Here is a 21,127-nt window from a genome sequence, read left to right on the forward strand (position 1 = left end):
CTTCCTGCCAAAGGCATTCTCTCTACCACAGGATCCCAGGAACCACCAGAAACTAACTCCAAACACCTAAGATAGCCCAGTGTGTAGAGGCCAGCATAAAAGCTCAACCAACAAAAGACAGAGCAATATGGCATCTCCAGAACGCAGTTATCCAGAGACAAGTAGCCCTAGACACCCTAGCATAATTGAAATTCAAAAAGATGACCTAGCATCTATGCTCATGAAGAGGATAACAGAGGGAACAAATAAAATGCATGAAGACCTAGAGGAAGATAAACTCAAGCAGATTATGGCCATCCATAAAGAAATAGAGGAAGACAAAAAAAAAAAAAAAAACAAAAACAGATTATGGATATCCCCAAAGAAATAAAAGAAGATAAAGAAAAACAGTTTATGGCTTCTATGAAGAAAAAAGGAAGTTGCAGCCAAACAGTCTGTGGCCTTTAGAGAGGAAATACTTAAATCACTGAAAGAAATAAAAGAAACAAAGGATTGTTAAAAAAAAACAGCTGAAGGAATTGAAGGAAAAACAGGAAAATACAGTCAGACAGGTGAAGGAAATCAACCAAATGGCTCAAGATCTAAAGATAGAATTGGAAAAATTAAAGAAAACACATATGGAGGAAATTGTGGAGAGAAGGAACTTAGGAAAGAAAATAGGAACTACAGAGGTAAGCATAACCAACAGACTACAGGAGATGGAAGAAGAATCTCAGGTGTAGAAGATACAGTGAAAGAAATTGATGTATCTGTCAAAGAAAATGTTAAATCTAAAACATTCCTGACACAGACAATCCAAGAAATTCAAGACAACATAAAAAGACAAAACCTAAGAATAATAGGAATAGAGGAAAAAGAAGATTACCTCCTCCAAAACACAGAAAATATTTTCAACAAAATCATTGAAGAAAATTGCCCCAACTTAAAGGTTAGGCCAATAAGAATATAAGAGGCCTGTGGAACACCTAATAAATTAGACCAGAAAAGAAAATCATCCTGCCACATAATAATCAAAACAGTAAGTATACAGAACAAATAAAAAATACTAAAGGTTGCAATGGAAAAAGGCCAAGTAACATATAATGGCAAACCCATTAGAATCACACCTGACTTTTCAACAGAAACTATGAAAGCCAGAAGAGCCTGGATGGATATCATGCAGACCCTAAGAGAACACAGATGTCAGCCTAGTCTACTGTACCCAGCAAAATTCTCAGGCCTCATAGACAGAGAAAACAAGATATTCAACAACAAAAACAAATTTCAATAATACTTACACACAAATCCAGCATTACAGAAGATACTAGAAGGAAAAAAAAAAAACCCAAGAAAAATAACTAATTTCAAGAATTCACAGGAAATAAATAACCTCACTACAGCAAAACAAAAAGCAACCAAGCACACAAAATAATGACCACAGTCAACATCAAAATCAAAGGATCTGATACCCACTAGTCATTAATCTCTCTCAATATCAATGTACTCAATTCTCCAATAAAAAAACACAGACTAACAGAATGGATGCATAAACAAGACCTAGCAATCTGTTGCATACAAGAAACACACCTGAGTCACAAAGATAGATATTACCTGAGGATCAAGAGTTGGAATACAGCTTTCCAAGCAAATGGACCCAAGAAGCAAGCAGGAATAGCCATTCTAATATCTATAAAAGAGACTTTCAAACAAAATTAATAAGAAGAGATGAGGAAGGACACTTCATACTCATCAAGGGAAAAATTCACCAGGAAGACATCATAATCCTGAACATCTATGCCCCAAATACAAGGACACCCACATTTATAAAAGAAACATTGATAAAACTTAAACCACACACAGATCCCTACACATTAATAGTGGGAGACTTCAACAGACCACTCTCAACAAAGGACAGGTCAACAAAGAAGAAATTAAACAAGGAAACAATGTCTCTGACAGAGGTCATGAATTCAATTGACCTAACAGACATTTACAGAACTTTACACCAAACACAAAAGAATTTACCTTCTTCTTAGCACCTCATGGAACCTTCTCCAAATAGACCACATAGTTGGTCACAAAGCAAGCCTCAACAGATACAAGGAGATAGAAATAATCCCTTGTATCCTATCTCATCACCATGGAATAAAGCTGGACCTCAACAACAACAGGAATAGCAAAAACCCTACACACACATGGAAACTGAACAACTTGCTACTAAAAGACAGCTGGGTCAGGGAAGAAATAAAGAAAGAAATTAAAGTCTTCCTAAAACTCAATGAAAATGATGACACAACATACTCAAACTTGTGGGACACAATGAAAGCAGTGCTAAGAGGAAAGTTCATACCACTAAGTGCCTTCAAGAAGAAATTCGAGACAGCTCATTCAAGGAACTTAATGGCTCCTTAAAAATCATACAAAAATAAGAAGCAGATACACCAAAAAGGAGTAAGATGGCTGGAAATAATCAAATTCAGGCCTAAAATCAATCAATTAGAAACAAATAAAACAATTCAAAGAATCAATGAAATCAAGAGCTGGTTCTTTGAGAGAATCAACAAGATAGACAAACCCTTAGCCAAGCTAACAAAAAGGCAGAGAGACACCATCCAAATCAACAAAATCAGAAATGAAAAGAAGGACATAACTGCAGACAATGAGGAAATCCAAACAATTATTAGGACTTACTTCAAAAGTCTGTATATCACAAAATTTGAAAATCTAAATGAAATGGACAATTTTCTGAATTGATTCCACTTACCAAAGCTGAATCAAGACCAGGTAAATCAATTAAATAGTCCTATATCCCCTAACAAAATAGAAGTGGTCATCAAAATCCTCCCATCAAAAAAAAACCCAGGACCAGACGGTTTCAGCACAGAATTCTACCAGACCTTCAAAGAAGAGCTAACTCTAATTCTCTTCAAACTATTCTACAAAATAGAAACAGAAGGAGCACTAACAAGCTCATTCTATGAAGCCACAGTCACCTTGGTACCTAAACCGCCCAAAGACCAACAAAGAAAGAGAATTTCAGGCCAATCTCCCTTATGAACATTGATGCAAAAATACTCAACTAAACACTTTCAAACCAAATACAAGATCACATCAAAGATATCATTCACTATGACCAAGTAGGCTTCATCCCAGGTATGCAGGGGTGGTTCAATATACAGAAATCCATCAATGTGATCCACCATATTAACAAACTGAAAGGAAAAAAAAAAAACACATGATAATCTCCCTAGATGCTGAAAACGCATTTGACAAAATCCAACATCCATTCATGTTTAAAGTACTGGAGAGATCAGGGATACAAGGCTCATATCTAAACATAGTAAAGGCAAAATACAGCAAGCCTATCGCCCACATCAAACTAAACAGAGAGAAACTTAAAGCAATCCCACTGAAATCAGGGAAAAGGCAATGCTGGCTACTCTCTCCATATCTCTTCAACATAGTTCTGGATGTCCTTGCTAGAGCAATAAGATAGTTGAAGGAGATCATGGGACTACAAATTGGAGAGGAAGAAGTTAAAGTATCACTATTTGCAGATGATATGATAGTATATATGAATGGCCCCAAAAACTCTACCAGTGAATTCCTACAGCTGATAAACACCTTCAGCAAAGAGGCCGGATACTAAATTAACTCAAAAAAATCAGTAACCCTCCTGTATACAAAAGACAAAAGGGCTGAGCAAGAAATTAGGGATACCATACCCTTCAAAATAGCCACAAATGACATAAAGTACCTTGGTGTAACCCTAACCAAGCAAGTCAAAGTCTTGTATGAAAAAAATTTCAAGTCTCTGAAGAAAGAATTAGAAGAAGATATCAGAAGATGGAATGATCTCCCATGTTCATGGCTTGGCAGGATTAACATAGTAAAAATGTCCATCTTACCAAAAGCAATCTACAGATTCAATGCAATACCCATCAAATTACCAACACAGTTATTTACAGAACTGGAAAGGAAAATTCTCAACTTCATATGGAATAAGAAGAAACCCCGAATTGCTAAAACAATCCTCTACAATTAAAGATCTTTTGGAGATATCTCAATCCCTGATGTCAAGCTGTACTATAGAGAACAATAATAAAAACTGCATGGTACTGGCATAGAAACAAAATGGTGGATCAGTGGAACCGAATAGAAGAGGCAGAAAGAAACCCACACCCTTATAGACACCTGATCTTTGACAAAGATGCCAAAACCATACAATGGAAAAAAGATAGCATCTTCAAAAAATGGTGCTGGTCCAACTGGACGTCTACATGTACAAAAAATTCAAATAGATCAATACTTATCACCCTGCACAATACTAAAGTCTAAGCAGATCAAAGACCTCAGCATAAAACCTGACACATTAAATCGGTTAGAAGATAAATTGGGGAAGACCCTAGAACTCATTGATACATGAGACAACTTACTGAACAGAACACCAACATCACAGGCTCTAAGAGCAACAATCACTAAATGGGACCTCATGAAACTGAAAAGTTTCTGTAAAGCAAAGGACACCATTATCAAAACAAAAGGATTGCCTACATATTGGGAAAGAATCATCACCAAACCTCTATCTGACAGAGGACTCATATCCAGTATATATAAAGAAACTAAAGAAGCTGAAAAGCAACAAACTAAGTAATCCAAAAGAAAGAAAAAAAGAAAGAAAGAAAGAAAGAAAGAAGGAAGGAAGGAAGGAAGGAAGGAAGGAAGGAAGGAAGGAGGGAAGAAGAGAGAGAGTAGGAGGAAGGCAAGGAGGAAGAAAAGACAAAAAGCAGAAAGGAAGCAAGGAAGGAAGAAAGACCAGTGATCCAACTAATACCACTTACAGGCATTTATCCAAGAGAAAGAGGTTGCTTCATGAGAGAGACACTTGCATGTGCATGCGTGTTACAGTACCATTCGTGACTGGCAAGATGTAGACAGAGCCTAGGGACTACCTGTCAACTAATGAATGGACAGAATATTGTACCTGAAACTACAGAGTAATTTTCAGCCACTAGAAAAAACTAAGCTCCTGCCATCTGTAGGAAAGTGGATAGTATTTAAGGACACAATGTTAAACAAAATAAAGCAGACCTGTAGACATACACAATATGTATGTGTTCTCATCTGTAAAAACAAATGAAAAATCAAAAACAAAAGCAAAAAAAGGAGTAAAGAAAAAGAAAGTAAGTATGGTTTGAAAGTACAAGTTAGACAAATGAGTAAGAGAAGGGGAACGGGGACAAAGGGAAAGGAGAGGACAAAAGAGAGTGAAGACAAGATGAATATGAGGAAATAGTCACATAAGCATACATTAAAATTTCACAACACACCCACTAATTTATACAATTAATGTGTGTTGATCATTTTGGTAATGTCATATGCCCTATGAGAGAACTGACTATAGTAGTCTTCTGAATGGTTATAGTATGAATCCAACTCCTAATGTTTTCGCATCATGTACACATAGATTGATGGAGCTCTCAGTCCTCATTAGAAACTCACTGCACTGGTCAATGATTATCCCTGCACCCACTGTCACCCAACGTGCAGAGAAGAGAGTGTGGGATGGTCAGGCCTGATGGCACATATCTACCACATGCTCTCCTCCCAAGGTTCAGGGATCATTGCAGAAGAAAAGTCAGTGTTGGGACCAGAGATGGTGGATGACTACAGGAAACAGTGTCTTCTGGACACATCAGGGCAGCTGAACTTATGAAGGAGCAGTTTTGTGACAGTATGCACAAGGCCTGTGCAAGCTTAAGAAAAACAATATCCTAGCATGAACAGCAAGATTAGCATTGGTACATCAAGTGTGCTTAATCACTGAGCTGTCTTTTCAGTTCCAGATCATTTGGGGTTTATTGCAAATATTAATAAAATGTATTGAAAACATGCAATGAATTATACTATCCCATTACCAGCTAAGGTTTTGAGTAAATGAACCAAGAAGTATATAGGCTCCATTCACTTAAGAAAAAATTAGAAATAAATTGGGACTTTGTACCTATCTTCATTTAGGTGTCATCCACCCAAAGAGCATCGGACCCGTCCGATACCTTTTTCTCAGAGGCGGGACCTGGGGTATCAACCCGCATGCAATCAGACATGCTCTTCTCTGGGTCCAAAGCGGCTGACCCTGAGTGCAGTGCTTAGCCTCGCATCCTGAGCGTAACATTTTAGCTTTTTTCTAATATCAGAGATCAGACCTCTACTCTTGCCTGATGCGTCTAAAACAAAAAGGGGGAACTGTAGAGAGCTGCGGAATGATGTGCCTTAAAGATGGAGCTGGTTTCTGCCTTCCACCTTCCCGATGGTGAGTGCTCTCTGTCACGAACAATTCCACAATTGGCTAAGGCTGAGGATCTGGCTTGCTTCCATGTATGTGGACCTATCTGCATTGCCCACGTGGCATGCCTGGGTTGGCTACCCAGAGGCTATTTAAGCTGTTCTGGCTTTCCCCAGGGTCAGATGATTGTTCAAGTTTCCTGAATAAACTGCATTGAAAATAATAATAATAATAATAATAATAATAATAATAATAACATAAAAAACTCTAAAAAAAAGAAAAAATTAAATTTTATTCTAATTATTTTCATGTGTCCTATTACATATGTCCATTTACAGACTGCTCTATGGAGAAGCCATTAACTCTTTAGAATGGACTGTCCTCTAGAGTCCCAACTGAAAAATAAAACATTCACAATTGCAATAGACTTCCCACTGTCCTTGCTGCCTTTCCAGGGTGAATTCCAAGGCTTTCTGACCATGCACAGAGGAAGGTGTATGTTTTCTAACTGTAAAACTTATGAGTTTTTTTAAGAATATAAAGTTATGAGCTGAAATGGTTGAAAATAATTTAGCGATATAATTACAAAATCTTCACACATTTCAAAACAAGTGCGAGGAACTTGGCATTCAGAACACTGCACAGTTGCTAGAGTTCTACACAACACCATGAAAACACCTGGGAAAATGATGTGATTGATGCTGCTGGGAAATATACATTGAAATAAACATTGTAAAATTGCATTTTAGGAAAACATGCATGCCATGGACAATCCTCATTTGATGAACTCCAACTCCAATTCAATGTATAGTGAACTAAGGATAAACTGAATTGCCTGTGCAATCTGTTGGTCTTTTCATAAAATAAAACACAATTTAGGAGTTACACCTACCATATTCTAGGTTCTGAACAGAGGACGAGGCTATGCCATGTGTGAACACCAGGGGGCAGGGGTTAGGATCATCACCTTGCAAATCCACTACCACAGTTTGCATTCTAGCAAGGTACTTAAGGGTTAACTATTACCCATAAGTGAGTTTCTCCCCTTCTGGTGTGTGTGTATGAAAATCTTAACAGGTACCATTCAGTAACGCAGTTTTTAGTCCAAATGCAGAACACAAAGGACAGAACCCTCTTTATACAGATCAAAGTGCACAGCAATGAACATGGAAGAGCAAGTATCTCTGTAGCATCTGTTGGTTAAATCCTCAAGAGTGGAACATCTAGATCTTGTGGTAGATCTATGTTCAGCATGTGGAGGAAGCTTTATACTGATTTCCTTATTGCTTGTCCCCATTTGTATTCACCTCAGCAATAAAGAAGTATTCTCCCTCCAGTTTTAACAACTCCTCCCTGCTCCTCTTCGTGCTAATCCCCGAGCCTTGTATGTAGGACTTGTATTCTGGATGTATTAACTCGCATTAGAGAACTTGATGCTAGGTACTCTTTGCATGTTGACCATTTGCCCATTACTGTACTATCCTATATTCGCTTCAAAAGGAAGCTTCTCTGATGAGAAGTGAGAGCTAACCTTATCTTGGTGTAATTATACATGTTTAAAATATATGTATTTTAAAGAAGCTATGTTGATTTAGGAAAATGGCCATAACTGTTTCTCCTCTAGTGTCTATGACATCTCCAGCCATGGAAGTTAACTAGGTTCACAGTATTGTGCCTGAATCCCTTCCTATTGAGCAGGCCTTATGTCCAATAAAGCATATAGTAATTCTCCCAACATGAAAGTGCTAGCACTGTACTTCTGTGGGTGTTCTTCCATTGTGGTCATTGTTTTGGTTCATTGTTTTTCTATACCTTGGTAGGATTATCTATTGCTTTTCTCCCTTGGATTCTTGATGATACCTTTGGATACTGTGAGAACCTGTCATCAGGGAGGACTCTACAGGTCAGTTTTAGCTAAATCTTCACGAGTCCTTGTCTAAAGTATGTGGTATTCTTAGAACTAGGGTCTTATCTTCAAATTATGTAGGGGTAACAAAGGGTAATGGCAATTATTTAGAGGAGTCTCTTGAAGCAAACTAACAACTTGAAAGGTTTCCCATGCCTGGAACTCATGTGAAGTGGAAGTTTTTCTTTTCCCTGAGTACTCAGTTTTATCATGTGATGATTTGCTGTAAGCTGCACACTTGATGTTTTGCTGGAGGTGGGCTTGGGAAAGGACACATGATATTTTGGTGTGAGCTCTCTCATGCAAGTGGAATGACTTTGGCCAGCTGAGAGCATCCATGGGCTGCCTCTGAGTAGAGAAGATAAATAAAAGACCCCAGGGATGCATCCCTTTTTGAATTGACATCACTGAACTGATCTTCATTCTTTGCAAAGAGAACCATCCCAGAGAACTTGTTGGGGCAAACGGAGTCTTGTGGCTTTCACTGACTTCATGGTGCTCCATGGTTTTGGCCTTTGGACTGGACTGTTGGTTCCTTGAAGGCTGGGCTTGGTAATCCCCTAAAGACCCATGGACCTTAACCAGCAGGAAGTAGATAAAAGTGGTCTACAGCCCTTTTCCATATTAATCTCCTAACAAAAGTTGGGGGTTGGATGGGAGGTAAAGGTGTTTAAGAACCCTAAATAAAGTAGGTTTGGTAAAATCTAAGCCTACAATCGGGCTTTTATTAGATTTCACAAGCTCTCATCTAAGAGATTCTATTCTATGTTATGACATTAGAAGTACTTTTGGGGGTTTTGAATAGCAATTTGACATCTGGTACTTCTCCTTAACCAGTAATAGAATGTGTAATTTTTGCTGAACTTTGTGTGTACAAACATCAGTCTTTCTTGAAATACATCATGGGTTTTCTCTTATTATTTCAGCTCTTTATTTATTACAGAGAGATTAGTATTAGTCCTAGAGCATTTTCTTTTAAACCAGCATTTTGTTTACAGAATTGAGATAATTCAAGAACCTTGGCCTCCTTTCTCATGTTTCAGAAAAATTATGAGAGAACCCAACTCTAATCCCAGGTGAGTGTGTCCACCACATCATCAGGATTGAAGCAAAGTGCGATGGCAGACAAGAATAGACTTTAAGGGGAAGGGATTTTTGGATAGAGACATCCATGACCTTGCTGTTCCATACAATGTGTGTAAGAAATGGTGGAAGGACTTTTGAAAGAAATGGAAATGCCATTCTGGGCATCATCTTCAGACCTACAACAGCTGTATATCTTGAGCAGCTTCACTAAGTGAAGGCTGTCAGGGAGCATGGTGGTTTGAATTAGAATGACCTCTATAGGCTACTATATGGGAATTTTGGCTCTCAGTTTGTGTTCTATTTAGGAATGATCAGGATGTATGGCTTTGTCATAGGAGGTGTGTCACTGCTGCTGGACTTTGGAATCTCAAAGCCAAAGCCAGGCCCAGTTTCTCCCTCTCTCTGTCTCTTGCTTGTGATCAGATGTAAGCTCTCAGCTACTACTCTAGGGTCATGCCAGCCTGCCTGTTACTACACTCTCTACCATGATGAATGCCCTCTGAAACTGTGTGGTCAAGCCTCCAATGAAATGCCTTTGTCCATAAGTTGTCTTGATCATTCATATTGTCTCTTCAAAGCAATAGACAAGTAACTAAGAGTAGAGGTTGGGGGACACTATGTGACACAGACCAAGGAGAGGAAGAATCTTAATAATTTATAGAATGAGATTGAAGCAAAATTTTAATGACTAGAGTCTATGTTTCTCATTTAAATCATAAATTTGTGGGGTAATTACAAAAGATTGCTGGAGAACTTAAGTCCCTAGGTTTTGTAAGACATCTTGGTAGAGATAAAGCCTATGTCAGGGTTTTACTGGGAGATGTTTGTTATGGAGGGAGGGAACCACAGGGGGGATATAAAGTGAATAAAGTATAATTAATAAAGAATAATAAAAAAAAGACTTCCAGTTAGGGAAAGAACGTTATTTCAAGGGATCACAGCCTGGGTCGTCTCTACCACTGACTTCCATCCTGTCCTGTCAGAATATCCACAGATCCTAGGTCTCTAGATATTTGAACTGAGACTTGTTGCTGTTTTTCAGGAAGCTGGTGAGCAGCATTGGAGGAAGCACACAGCCTCCCTTACAGGGCCGCTCCCCTAGGCCTCCTGCACTGTGGTTTGTGTGCAGCTTCCCCTGCAGTCTCCCTCACTGTGTCACCCAGAGCACAGTAGTACAGGGCAGAGTCTGACAGCTGCACTGAGGACATCTGCAGGTGGAAGGAGCTGCTGCTCTTGTGGAGAGTGGCGTGGAACCCTCGCTGCTCTGTCCTCTTGTTGTCTGTGGAGCTCTTCAGGAGCAGCTGAGGGGCTTTGTTGAGATATTGCACATACCAGAAGAGGGAAGGATTTGTGTAAGTAGTCTGATAGGTGCAGTTCAGCATCACAGGCATCCCCTCTGTGAGAGTGACCAAGCCTTCTGTCTGGGTCACTGAGTCTCCATTGCTCCTTCCTAAAAAACAAACAAACAAGGAGGAATTAATGTTCTGTGTGAGGAGGAAGGTTAAAGGCTGTCATAGTTGTAAGACAAAGACATCATTAACACTCAGGGTAAAATGTAACTTACTGAGCATTAAGAGGAGCACAAGAACTGAGTAGGTGACAGGAAGCATGTTCATAGAAGAAATGACACTTGGTCCTTGAGTGCACCAGTCTCACAGGGCAAGTCTTCAGCAGACCTCCTCAAACTCCTCACTCGTAGACAAGGACCTCTGTCTGCACAGTGAGTCTGTCATGTTAAGACACCTGAAGGAGATGCTAACCACATCTGTAAAGGCAGCGCCCTCTGCTGATTTCCCTTGAAACCTCACCCTAAGGAGGCAGGCCTCAAGTCCCCAATGAAAGCTGAAATCACCAATGGTCCTGATCTGTATGTAGCCTATGTTATTTAGTGTGATGAGTGCACATAAAAATACACACACACACAAATATACCTCTGCAAATATTTATCTACTTTTTCTTACTGTAGTTCTTAGAGAATGTTATTCAATGAATTTTGATTATACTCATCTACGTTTCCACTCCTGATATATCCATCCACTCTTCCCTACCTACCCAGTTCTGTTCTTCTCCCCGCATTTAAAATAAAACACACCGAGTTTTATGTTACGGGTTGTGCTGCCCATATACTGTTAGCATCATGTCCTCCAGTAGAGGGTGGTCTATGCACCACGAGCTTCACCTTTAAAGAAAGTGGCATCTCTCTCCCAGTAGGCACAAAGTGCCATCAGCTCCTTGGCTCCTTCCCTCTCTGTGATGGAGTTTTCTGGCCTGATCCTTTGCTAGTCTTCTGTCTGCTGCCAGCCTCTGTGAGTTCATATGAGCAGCTGTCTTGCTGTGCCCAGAAAACACTGTTTCCTTGTGTTTGTCCACCAACTATGGCTCTTCTCGTCTTTCCACCTCCTCTTCCTCAATGACTGCTGAGCCTTGGGAGGAGGTCGTGGGATAGAGAGTCCCATCTTGGTGGCTGACATGTGGTCCCCCATCTTGGTGGCTGACACATCGTCTCTTCTCTTCTTCAGCACAGTGGGTTCTCGCTCTTTGATATTCACCATGCGCTGCAACAAGGGGAGGATAATGAAAATATATTTCAATTTTTAAAATAGTTTAATTGCTTTTTACATATTAAACTTTTATATTTAATTTACTATGACAATTACATTTTTGCTGAGTTAACATTGCAATTAATAACAGCACACACCTTATTAAAATAATATATTAATTTGACATTATTGTTAATAAAGGTTTAACATTTAACATTCACCTCTTTTTAATAAATTATTGGTTTTAATATTTTAATTTAATTTTTTGATAAGCTGAAGGGTATACCTCATTAGTTTATTAGTTAAAATTGATTTATTATTCTGAATAATTAATTAAACTAACAATATTTATACTGAGGTAAGAATAGACAAATTATCAACTTAATTTTTTTCTTTTCTTGAAATTTAAATCTTCTTTTTAAAATTTTATTTATTTTAAAATTAATTACAGTTTATTCACATTGTATCCCAGAGGTAGCCCCCTCCTAATCTCACTCTTCCTCCCTCTTCTCCTCTTCCACCCCTCCTTTAGGCCACTGATAGGGGAGGTCCTCCTCCCCTTTCATCTGACACTAGCCTATCAGGTCTCATCAGGGCTGTCTACATTGTCTTCCTCTGTGGCGTGGTAAGGATGTCCCCACTCCTAACGGACTTCATGAAACTGAAAAGCTTCCCTGAAACAAAAGACACTTTCATCAGAACAAAACGACAGCTACAGACTGGGAAAGGGTCTTCACCAACCATATATCTGACAGAGGGCTAATATCCCAAATACGTAAAGAAGTCAAGAAGTTAAACAGCAACAAACAAGTAATCCAATTAAAAAATGGGGTACAGAGCTAAAAGGAGATTCTCAATAGAGGAATAGTGAATGGCAGAGAAACACTTAAAGAAATGCTCAACATCCTTAGTCATCAGAGAAACACAAATCAAAACGACCTTGAGATTTTACCTTACACCCATCAGAATGGCTAAGATCAGAAACTCTAGTGACAACACATGCTGAACAGATTGGGAAGAAAGGGGAAACCTCCTCTATTGCTGGTGGGAATATAAACTTGTACAACCACTTTGGAAACCAATCTGGCACTTTCTCAGACAATTAGGAATAGTGCTAGTTGAAGATCCAGCTATACCACTCCTAGGCATATACCCAAAAGATGCTCAAGTATACAACAAGGACATTTGCTCAACCATATTTGTAGCAGCTTTATTTGTAATAGCCAGAACCTGGAAACAGCCCAGATGTCCCTCAACTGAAGAATGGATACCCAAATTGTGGTACATTTACACAATGGAATACTACTGAGCAATTAAAAACAAGGAAATCATGAAATTTGCAGGCAAATGGTGGGATCTAGAAAAAAATAATCCTAAGTGAGATATCCCAGAAGCAGAAAGACATACATGGTATATACTCACTGACATATAGTATAGGATAATCATGCTAAAATCTGTACACATAAAGAAACTAAGCAAGAAGGAGAACTCTGGGAAAGATGATCAATCCTCACTCAGAAGGACTAAAGGCATGGACATTGGAAGAAGGAGAAAACAGGAAACAGAACAGGAGCCTACCACAGAAAGCCTCTGAAAGACTCTACCCAGCAGGGTATTAAAGCAGATGCTGGGACTCATAGTCAAACTTTAGGCGAAGTGCAGGGAATCTTATAATAGGCGGGGGATAGACATGGAGGGGACAGGAACTCCACAAGGAGAGCAACAGAACCAAAAACCGGGGCCAGGTGTCTTTTCTGAGACTGATACTCCAACCAAGAACCATTCATGGAGATAACCTAGAACCCCTGCACAGATGTAGCCCATGACAGCTCAGTCTCCAATTGATTTCCCTAGTAAGGGGAGCAGGGACTGTCATTGACATGAACTCAGTGGCTGGCTCTTTGATAAAATATTTTTTTTAAGGATGGAGAAAAGTGTCCTAAGTTGTCTGAGGGAGTTAAAGCTAACTTTCTTATGTTGTATTTTTAATGTCTACATTATACTTGGCACTTGCAAACTAGCAACTGGCAAATGCTGCCCTGGAAGGCCCGTGACACAGGATGTGGACAGGGCCCCATGGTTTGAGGACAGGCTGCAGGTGCCCATGGAGCAGTGTGCACTCGCGGCACAGAAGTACAGGGCTGAGTCTCCAGGCTGAGTGTCTGTGATGTGCAGGGAGAAGTGTTTGGCTTTCTTATCCAGTAAAACTGTGAGTCTTTGGTTCTGCTTTCTGTCCACATTTGAACGAATGTCCATGATGAACTGAGGACCTTTCCCAGGTTCTTGCTTATACCAAGGGAAATAGTTTGAGGCACTGTCTGTGTACGTGCAGTTGATGACAGCTCTGGCTCCCTCCTGGACTCTCAGGATGGAAAGGTGCTGCTCCACCTGCTCTCCTTGGCTCATCCCTATGCAGAAAGATGGAGAGAAAGGAGAAAGGTTGTCAGGTCATCACTTTCCAGAAATCTCTTTTACTACAGTAACTAGAGAAAACCTGAATAAAATATCAATTCCCCCAGATGACTCAGAAATGTCCACTGGTTATTCTGAGGCCCTAAAATATTAACTCACCATCCATTTGCAGCCACAGAAACATGAATAAAGTAGGAACATATGACTTCATTGTTCTTCCCAATGAAATTGAAATCCAGTGTCAATCATGACAACCAGCAGGTCAGCTACAGCTGCTGGGGTGTTGTTCTTTCTCAGTAACAATTCTAGTTCTGGAGTCTTCCCCTCAGCCACTGAGGAAAGGGCTTAGCTTCTGCACAGTCAGCACACAAGGAAATGAATTCTCTGCATCCTCCCCAGCAGTTGAGAATTACTGCCACCTTGTGTTTGAATCTCTAAACAGCAAAGAGTCTGGTTAAGTGTTCTCTGACCCTATGTGTCTCAGAGGCATAAAACACAATATGTCATATCACGTAGGTTCTAAAACTAAGAGAGAAAGGATAGTATTTGTACATACTAGTGAAGCTGTTTATTTTCTTTACATTTAGTGTAGGCTATGTATGATGCTTCATATACGAATGTATGTACATAATATGCTCATATATAAATGTATATATGTGGTGTATATATGGATGTGTTTGTGAGTGTGTATGTCTGTGTGTGTGTCACATTTGTTCTGTCTAGAAATGTTTTGACCTTTCCACTCTCACACTGCAGAATTCTTGGATCATTCATCAAGCATTCTCCCGTTTCTTAGAGAAATATGCTTAGGTGTGTAGTTGTCCTTTTGAATTACAGCACTCAAGAAAATGCTTTTTCAAGTCTCTTATGGGCCTTCAGTAGCAAGAAGACAGCGTTCTTTCTATTTCCGTGATTTCTTGTTGATAATATAACTACGATGTTTCTATGCTTGCATCTTGCATTCCATAGAAACCAGCCTGGAATCACAAATGCACAAATGCACTCTTAGAAAAGGTCTCATGAGTCATTTGGTCATGAGAGTGGCAACATCCATGTGGCTTATTCTCACAGCATCCAGTGTTGTAGACTGAATTACTGATAGAAAAGTAGTGTGGATCCCCTGGAGAATCTGCCAAGTACTGCAACAACCCAGCTTTCCTCCTTCCTCTGGCACTTTCTAGCACCCCTTTGATTCTAGCCCATGTTCTTTCCTTTGTGTCTACTGCAAATATCTAAAAACACCATGTATCTGGAAATCTAGTGTATGTGGGCTCATGAAGCACGTAGGCCAGAGTTACTGTCCTCTATTTCAGTTCCCTGGTACCATCCCCAGCCCTGTAATAGCCCTGTAATAGGCAGAGGCCTATTCTTTCACTCTTCCTCTGTTCCCTGGGATTCAGCTGAACCTCTCTGCATTTCCTCTCCTCCATCACCCCTATTACTTTGTGTCAAATACCAACAGAGACACTCCCCCTGGGAACGTGAAGGCCACACCTGTCTGGGAAACAGGTAGCCCATCCTCACTCACCCTCATGCCCTACAATGAAATTTCCCCAGTTTCATCCCTACCCATGAGGCCAACCACTTGAATGGGACTGTCCTTCTCCGTTTCCATATTTCAGGTACTGCATCAAGCCTTGCAGAAGACCCAGCTTGCCTCATTCTTATGAACCCTCTTAGCACTTTCTCTAATTAATCTCCTTTCCTTCATGCCATCCTCATATATATATAAATAAATTTTTCGTAAGCCTCAGAGGTAAGCTTCACCAACAGAGTACAAGACATGGAATCTCATTGAAGACAAGGTGGAAGAAATGGACAAATGTCTCAGTCAAAGAAAATGTTAAATAAAAAAATAATCCTGGGAGAAAATATCCATGAAAGCTAGGACACCATAACAAGATTGAATCTACAAATGATATAAATAAAGGAGAAGAAACCTGTCATTCCTGTTGGCAGAGGCCTGGACTGTAGCTGGGTACTGGAGCTCAGCTCTGGGACAGAGACAATGGGTACCACTTCCCTCAAGGGCAGTTATAGCACCTTAGGATGAGGCATAAGTGTGCTAAGCCACGGTGTGGAAAAGATATTTTGTTGAGTATTTTTGCATCAATGTTCATAAGGGAGATTCATTTGAAAATTTCTTTCTTTGTTGGGTCTTTGTGTGGTTAGGTATCAGGGTGACTGTGACCTCGTAGAATGAGTTTGGAAATGTTCCTTCTGCTTCTATTTTGTGGACTAGTTTGAGGTGTATTAGTTTTAGTTCTTCTTTGAACATCTGGTAGAATTCTGTGCTAAAACCACAGAGAAATGACAAAACCAAGAGCTGGTTTTTGAGAAAATAAAAAAGATAAACAAAACTTTTGCCAAACTAACTAAAAGACAGAGGGAGAGTATCCAAATTAATAAAATTAGGAATGAAAAGGATTGGATAAGACAACAGAAAATCCAAAGGTGACATCCAAAGAATTGTTAGATCACACTTTGAAAACCTGTGCTCCACAACATTGGAAAATCTAAATGAAATGTATGATTTTCTTGATAGATACCATGTACCACAGTTAAATAAAGTTCAGGTTAGGAATTTAAATAAACTATAACCCTTAAGGAAATAGAAGTAGTCATCAAAAGCCTCTCAACTGTAATTATTAAAGAGATTATTGCTACTGTAGAGAATACCTGTTACTTTTCAGTCAGCCAAGAGAAATGGTGCCTGGAAGGTAAGATTCCCCAGAGTATGGAAACAGAAGACTTTCACTTACAGAAAAGGTTCTTGGGGAAACAGTCTCTTTGGCACTTTCTGGAAAGAGGCCATGATGAAAAGTGTTTTCCTCAGTTTACCCCTCTCACTCTGTTCCTCTCACTGCGTGATAAAGGGGGCAGGCCACAGGGAAAGCTGGCAGCAGAAGTCAGTGATATCTGCATGTTGATTGTTTTGAAGACATGAAGAATATATCAGCCCTGCATGAGCAAGACCTTCACTGAGGCTCAGAGGAAAGTGAAGGATGCCAGATGCTGTGTGGCAGAATCAGAGTCCCTGAAAGACTTGAGAAGCCAAAGAGTGACATGGTGAGGGTGAAACCTGAGGTACAATAGGAACACTGGATGTTTGAGATTCCAGCAAGAGTAAATGTCAGCTGAAAAAAGCTGCAGGATTTGAAAACTATAGTGCATGTGTGTGTTAGAAGCAAGGATAACTAGATACTAGAAATAATTCCTCACAGGAATACCTACTTTCAAATCATAACACTTCAGTAACCTACTCAGTATAACACCTGATGAAACAGCACTTCCTGGAATTGGAAGAATACAAGATTCATCTTAGTGTTGGAAAGAACTATCTAGGCCTTAAGGCTGCACATAAAGCCTTTTTGGCTTTCAGTAGTACTGGGCAGTCCTTCATCATGATCTGCAGGGACCCAAGATTCCTTTTTCTGATATCAGAGCTTGGGGAATCTTTTGTGTTTGTTAATCTGAATCCTTCATTTCAAGGGAAGAAATACAAGATTACTACACTTCAAGGCATGTATGCAAGAGTGCCCGGATATGAACCTGGGTTTTTGTTTTATTTTTAATCTAAGCAGATGGTATTTTTGCTTCAAACAAAGATGGTTTTAAAAGTCAGAAGTTTTGAAAGGGTTCATCTTTCCTATTGATAATGGGTGTTTCTTCATGAGAAGATGGAAGTACCGATTTCATCCATAAGTAGGGTTTGCAGGAAGCAGCTCTGAGAGTTTGCATTAATTCCAGTAACATGCATTGGGCACTTCATCTGAGCACAGAAGTAAGCAGCCAGGAAAGGAACAGGAAACTGCTTTGAGTGGAGGTCTATGACTGTCTGGGGGACGTGATCAGTTTCTTTTCTCTGCCAGCTAAAGTACAAGGCAGGAAAAATCTTGACTGCAAAACAAAGAAGCAGGGAAAACACAGTACACAGAATCAACTGATGAATAAAAGCTAAACAAAGAAGCAAACACACAACTCTACGCATGGGCTTGCACACGTGCACACATGGGGGGCAGCAAGATAAAGAGGAAGAGAGAGAACGAAAGAAAGAGAGATAGAGGACAGAGAACACAGACATTAAGGAACGCAAAATTCTCGTGTCTTCTCCAAGACTGGTGTTTGTAAGGGTCTTTAAGAGCTTTTCCTCCCCTCATTTAGGGTTGCTCAGTTTGAATAAACACAAGATGGATGTTTGACCCACAGCTTTGACATAAGCATGTACTGATCAGGCCTAGAACTTGTTCAAGTCCAACAGCAGCAGGAGGCCAAATAATGGAGAAAAGCCTCACCAGGCCTCTGTATTATACTGCCATGCTTTATCTCAGTTCAAGAGGCTGAAGAAAAAGCCGAACATTTTGGAAGTCCAACATTGTTGATAACTATATGGCACCTCTGACTACCTGTTTGCACAACAGTGAATCTATTTAACTCTATTCCCTCTGAAACAGTGGTGATTCTTAGTTGTCCACTATTTCTCTCTCACAGTTAAATTTATTAAGCTTCTCAGGGAAGGGCTTCTATCTATGCACTGCCTGTGCCTCTGCAGTGCAGCTATGGAAGTTTTGTGGCTGCAGTTATTGTCGACATGTCCAGCCTCTTAGATGCTTGGGGCATGGAATAATCTTTTCCTTGTAGGTTGTTCACTGCTAGACAGAAACATGGGCTAGAGCTCAGAAATCAGCACATATATTTTCCAAGTTCATTTCCAAATTATCAAGAAGACCTGGCCTCATCAATGATGCAGCTTCTGAACTTTGATGTCCCTGTTTCCATTACTGATAGATTGAAATCACCAGCTGGTTGTAGGCTTACAGCCCCCATAACTCCCAGAGTTTATCCATGCTCCCCTTTATAACAGGAGATGTGGTTCTGACCCTCAGTTGGAACTAGGTTCCAAAGAAAGAAGAGTTCCTGCTATGGAGTATGTATCTATTCTGTTTTCTAGAACCCTTAGCTTTTAACCTAGCCAGGCAGAGGAAAGATCAATCTACAAACAGACACACATAAAGAGACACAGATACAGACACACACACACACACACACACACACACACGGCAGTAATTGCTTAAAACCATGATTTAAAAGACAGAAGCACCACCATCCTGTCGTTTGTCATCTGGTGCTTGCCACCTCCAGCTCATCCTGTCACCAGAACACACTGTGAGATGCCTGAGTGTCAGCTGATTAAAAAGAAATTTCAAAGACATCCATTCTCTGACTTTTCCTAGAACAGATTAAAAGGTAACAGTTTAATTCAATAGCACATGAACACAGAAAGAATTATATATATATGGTTCGTTATTTGTTTGTTTTTACAGTGTAACATGACCAAAAACCCCAGTGCCAGACACTCATATTCACCAAAGTGTAACCTGGAACAGGATCTGAGTTTGTGATCTCCTATCAGTGTAGGTAAGAGATGTGGGCTCTTGTATGTGTATGCAAAGTCAAAGCAATGTTTATTAAGAGAATTAGAAAAAAGAGGGAAATTAAGGAAAAGTAGAGAAACCTCCAAGAGAATACCATTTCAGAGAGGAAAAAGCTGTCTGTCTCCTTGTCTAAGGTCCTCATGAGGCTATGGAAGAGACTGGACATGTGCAGATGTAATGATGTTGGCATTACTTAATCACCTGGGTGATCATTCTCCATGCATGTTCCAACTTGGGATATGGTCATATAGCATTTAGGTACTACCTCTGACATGCACATTCTTGGATACTGACCTTGACTGCCTGACAGCAATAGTCACTAGCTGCTGTTGACAATTCTGCCTTTCATGTGTCTTTAGTGCTGTTAAATATATTAAGCTTTTTAGTCTCTTTGGTAATAAAAATAGCTGCATGGGACAAGAGAATACTGTGAGACTTCAGAAAGGAAACTGAATTGGATCTGTACAAAATTCAATAAGGGGAAAACTGATGTTGGCATGCACTGAACAGGAGCAGAGATGGTGTTTACACCAGGAGCCCTTAGGAAATTCATAGAGGTGTGACCTGTTCTGAGACTCCATCTATGAGCCAACATTGATGATCTGATCATCCAAGGAAGACTCAAAGTGTATCTCCCAGCTGCAAGAAATGAATGAGACTGAGGTCAAACAAGAGCCAACAATTAGACTAGTGTTGTTCTCAAGCTTGGTCAAAAAAGCTTTTTTTTTTTTAAGTGGGTTAATGCAGATATGTATAACTGCCCATGGTAATGAGTGTGAGTATTGAGAACTCAAAACTAAATGGGGTATCTATATCAGCCTCTCCATGGCCAGGAAAATACCACAGAAAGAGGTGGAAAACTGTAGCATTCCAACAATAGGGAGAACACTCCAAGTGCTGGGAAAAGGAGATTGTGAGTGATCAGCTACAACTGAAACCTCTCTACCAACTCTTGTCACAAGGAAGCCTAGGGAATATCTTGGATGAAAAGTGGAAAAATGTAGAAGACAGGAAGGAGAGCTTCAAAATGTCCTCTGGACATGATGTGACTGTTGCACAACATGAATCCACAGGACCTGGTGGTTTCCTGCACCAGACAAAAACCAAAACCAAAACAGCTAGAAATTCAAGTATGGAGAGCAACAGGACTCCTGAGGCCCCTCTTTTCTTACTGAGGAGATATTGGCAATTGACAGATGGTGGGTGAGGAGAGTCATCTTTCTTTAGGAAGGTGGACACTTGTAGGTTCCCATGCAATAGTGGATGATCCCACACCCATAAGCATATGCCACCACTAATTAGATTCAGTGGGTTATGAAAAAAAAAGGAGGAATAGGGGACATGAAGCTTAGGGCACTATGTGTTTAGGATGAGGTGTTTTCATAAAGTAAATACTTTTAAAATCAAGCATGCTCCAGCTCAGACCTTGCTGCGCATATCATGTTTGTGTGCAGGTTGCAGGTGCCTGGGGAGCACTGTATGC

General features: G+C 39.9%; 2 gene segments (V, D, J or C); both read right to left on the reverse strand.

The window, feature by feature from the left end:
• Nucleotides 1-10,339: 10,339 nt before the first annotated feature.
• Nucleotides 10,340-10,873, reverse strand: LOC110544192 (T-cell receptor alpha chain V region CTL-F3-like). The segment is given in 2 exon segments: nucleotides 10,340-10,707; nucleotides 10,822-10,873. Coding segments are annotated over 2 exon segments (420 nt in total).
• Nucleotides 10,874-13,789: 2,916 nt separating this feature from the next.
• LOC110542435 (T cell receptor alpha variable 13-1-like) lies at nucleotides 13,790-14,420 on the reverse strand. The segment is given in 2 exon segments: nucleotides 13,790-14,205; nucleotides 14,369-14,420. Coding segments are annotated over 2 exon segments (468 nt in total).
• Between the last annotated feature and the right edge of the window lie 6,707 nt (nucleotides 14,421-21,127).

Source organism: Meriones unguiculatus, chromosome 9, assembly GCF_030254825.1.
Source record: "Meriones unguiculatus strain TT.TT164.6M chromosome 9, Bangor_MerUng_6.1, whole genome shotgun sequence".
In the NCBI taxonomy this organism is placed as follows: Eukaryota; Metazoa; Chordata; class Mammalia; order Rodentia; family Muridae; genus Meriones; species Meriones unguiculatus.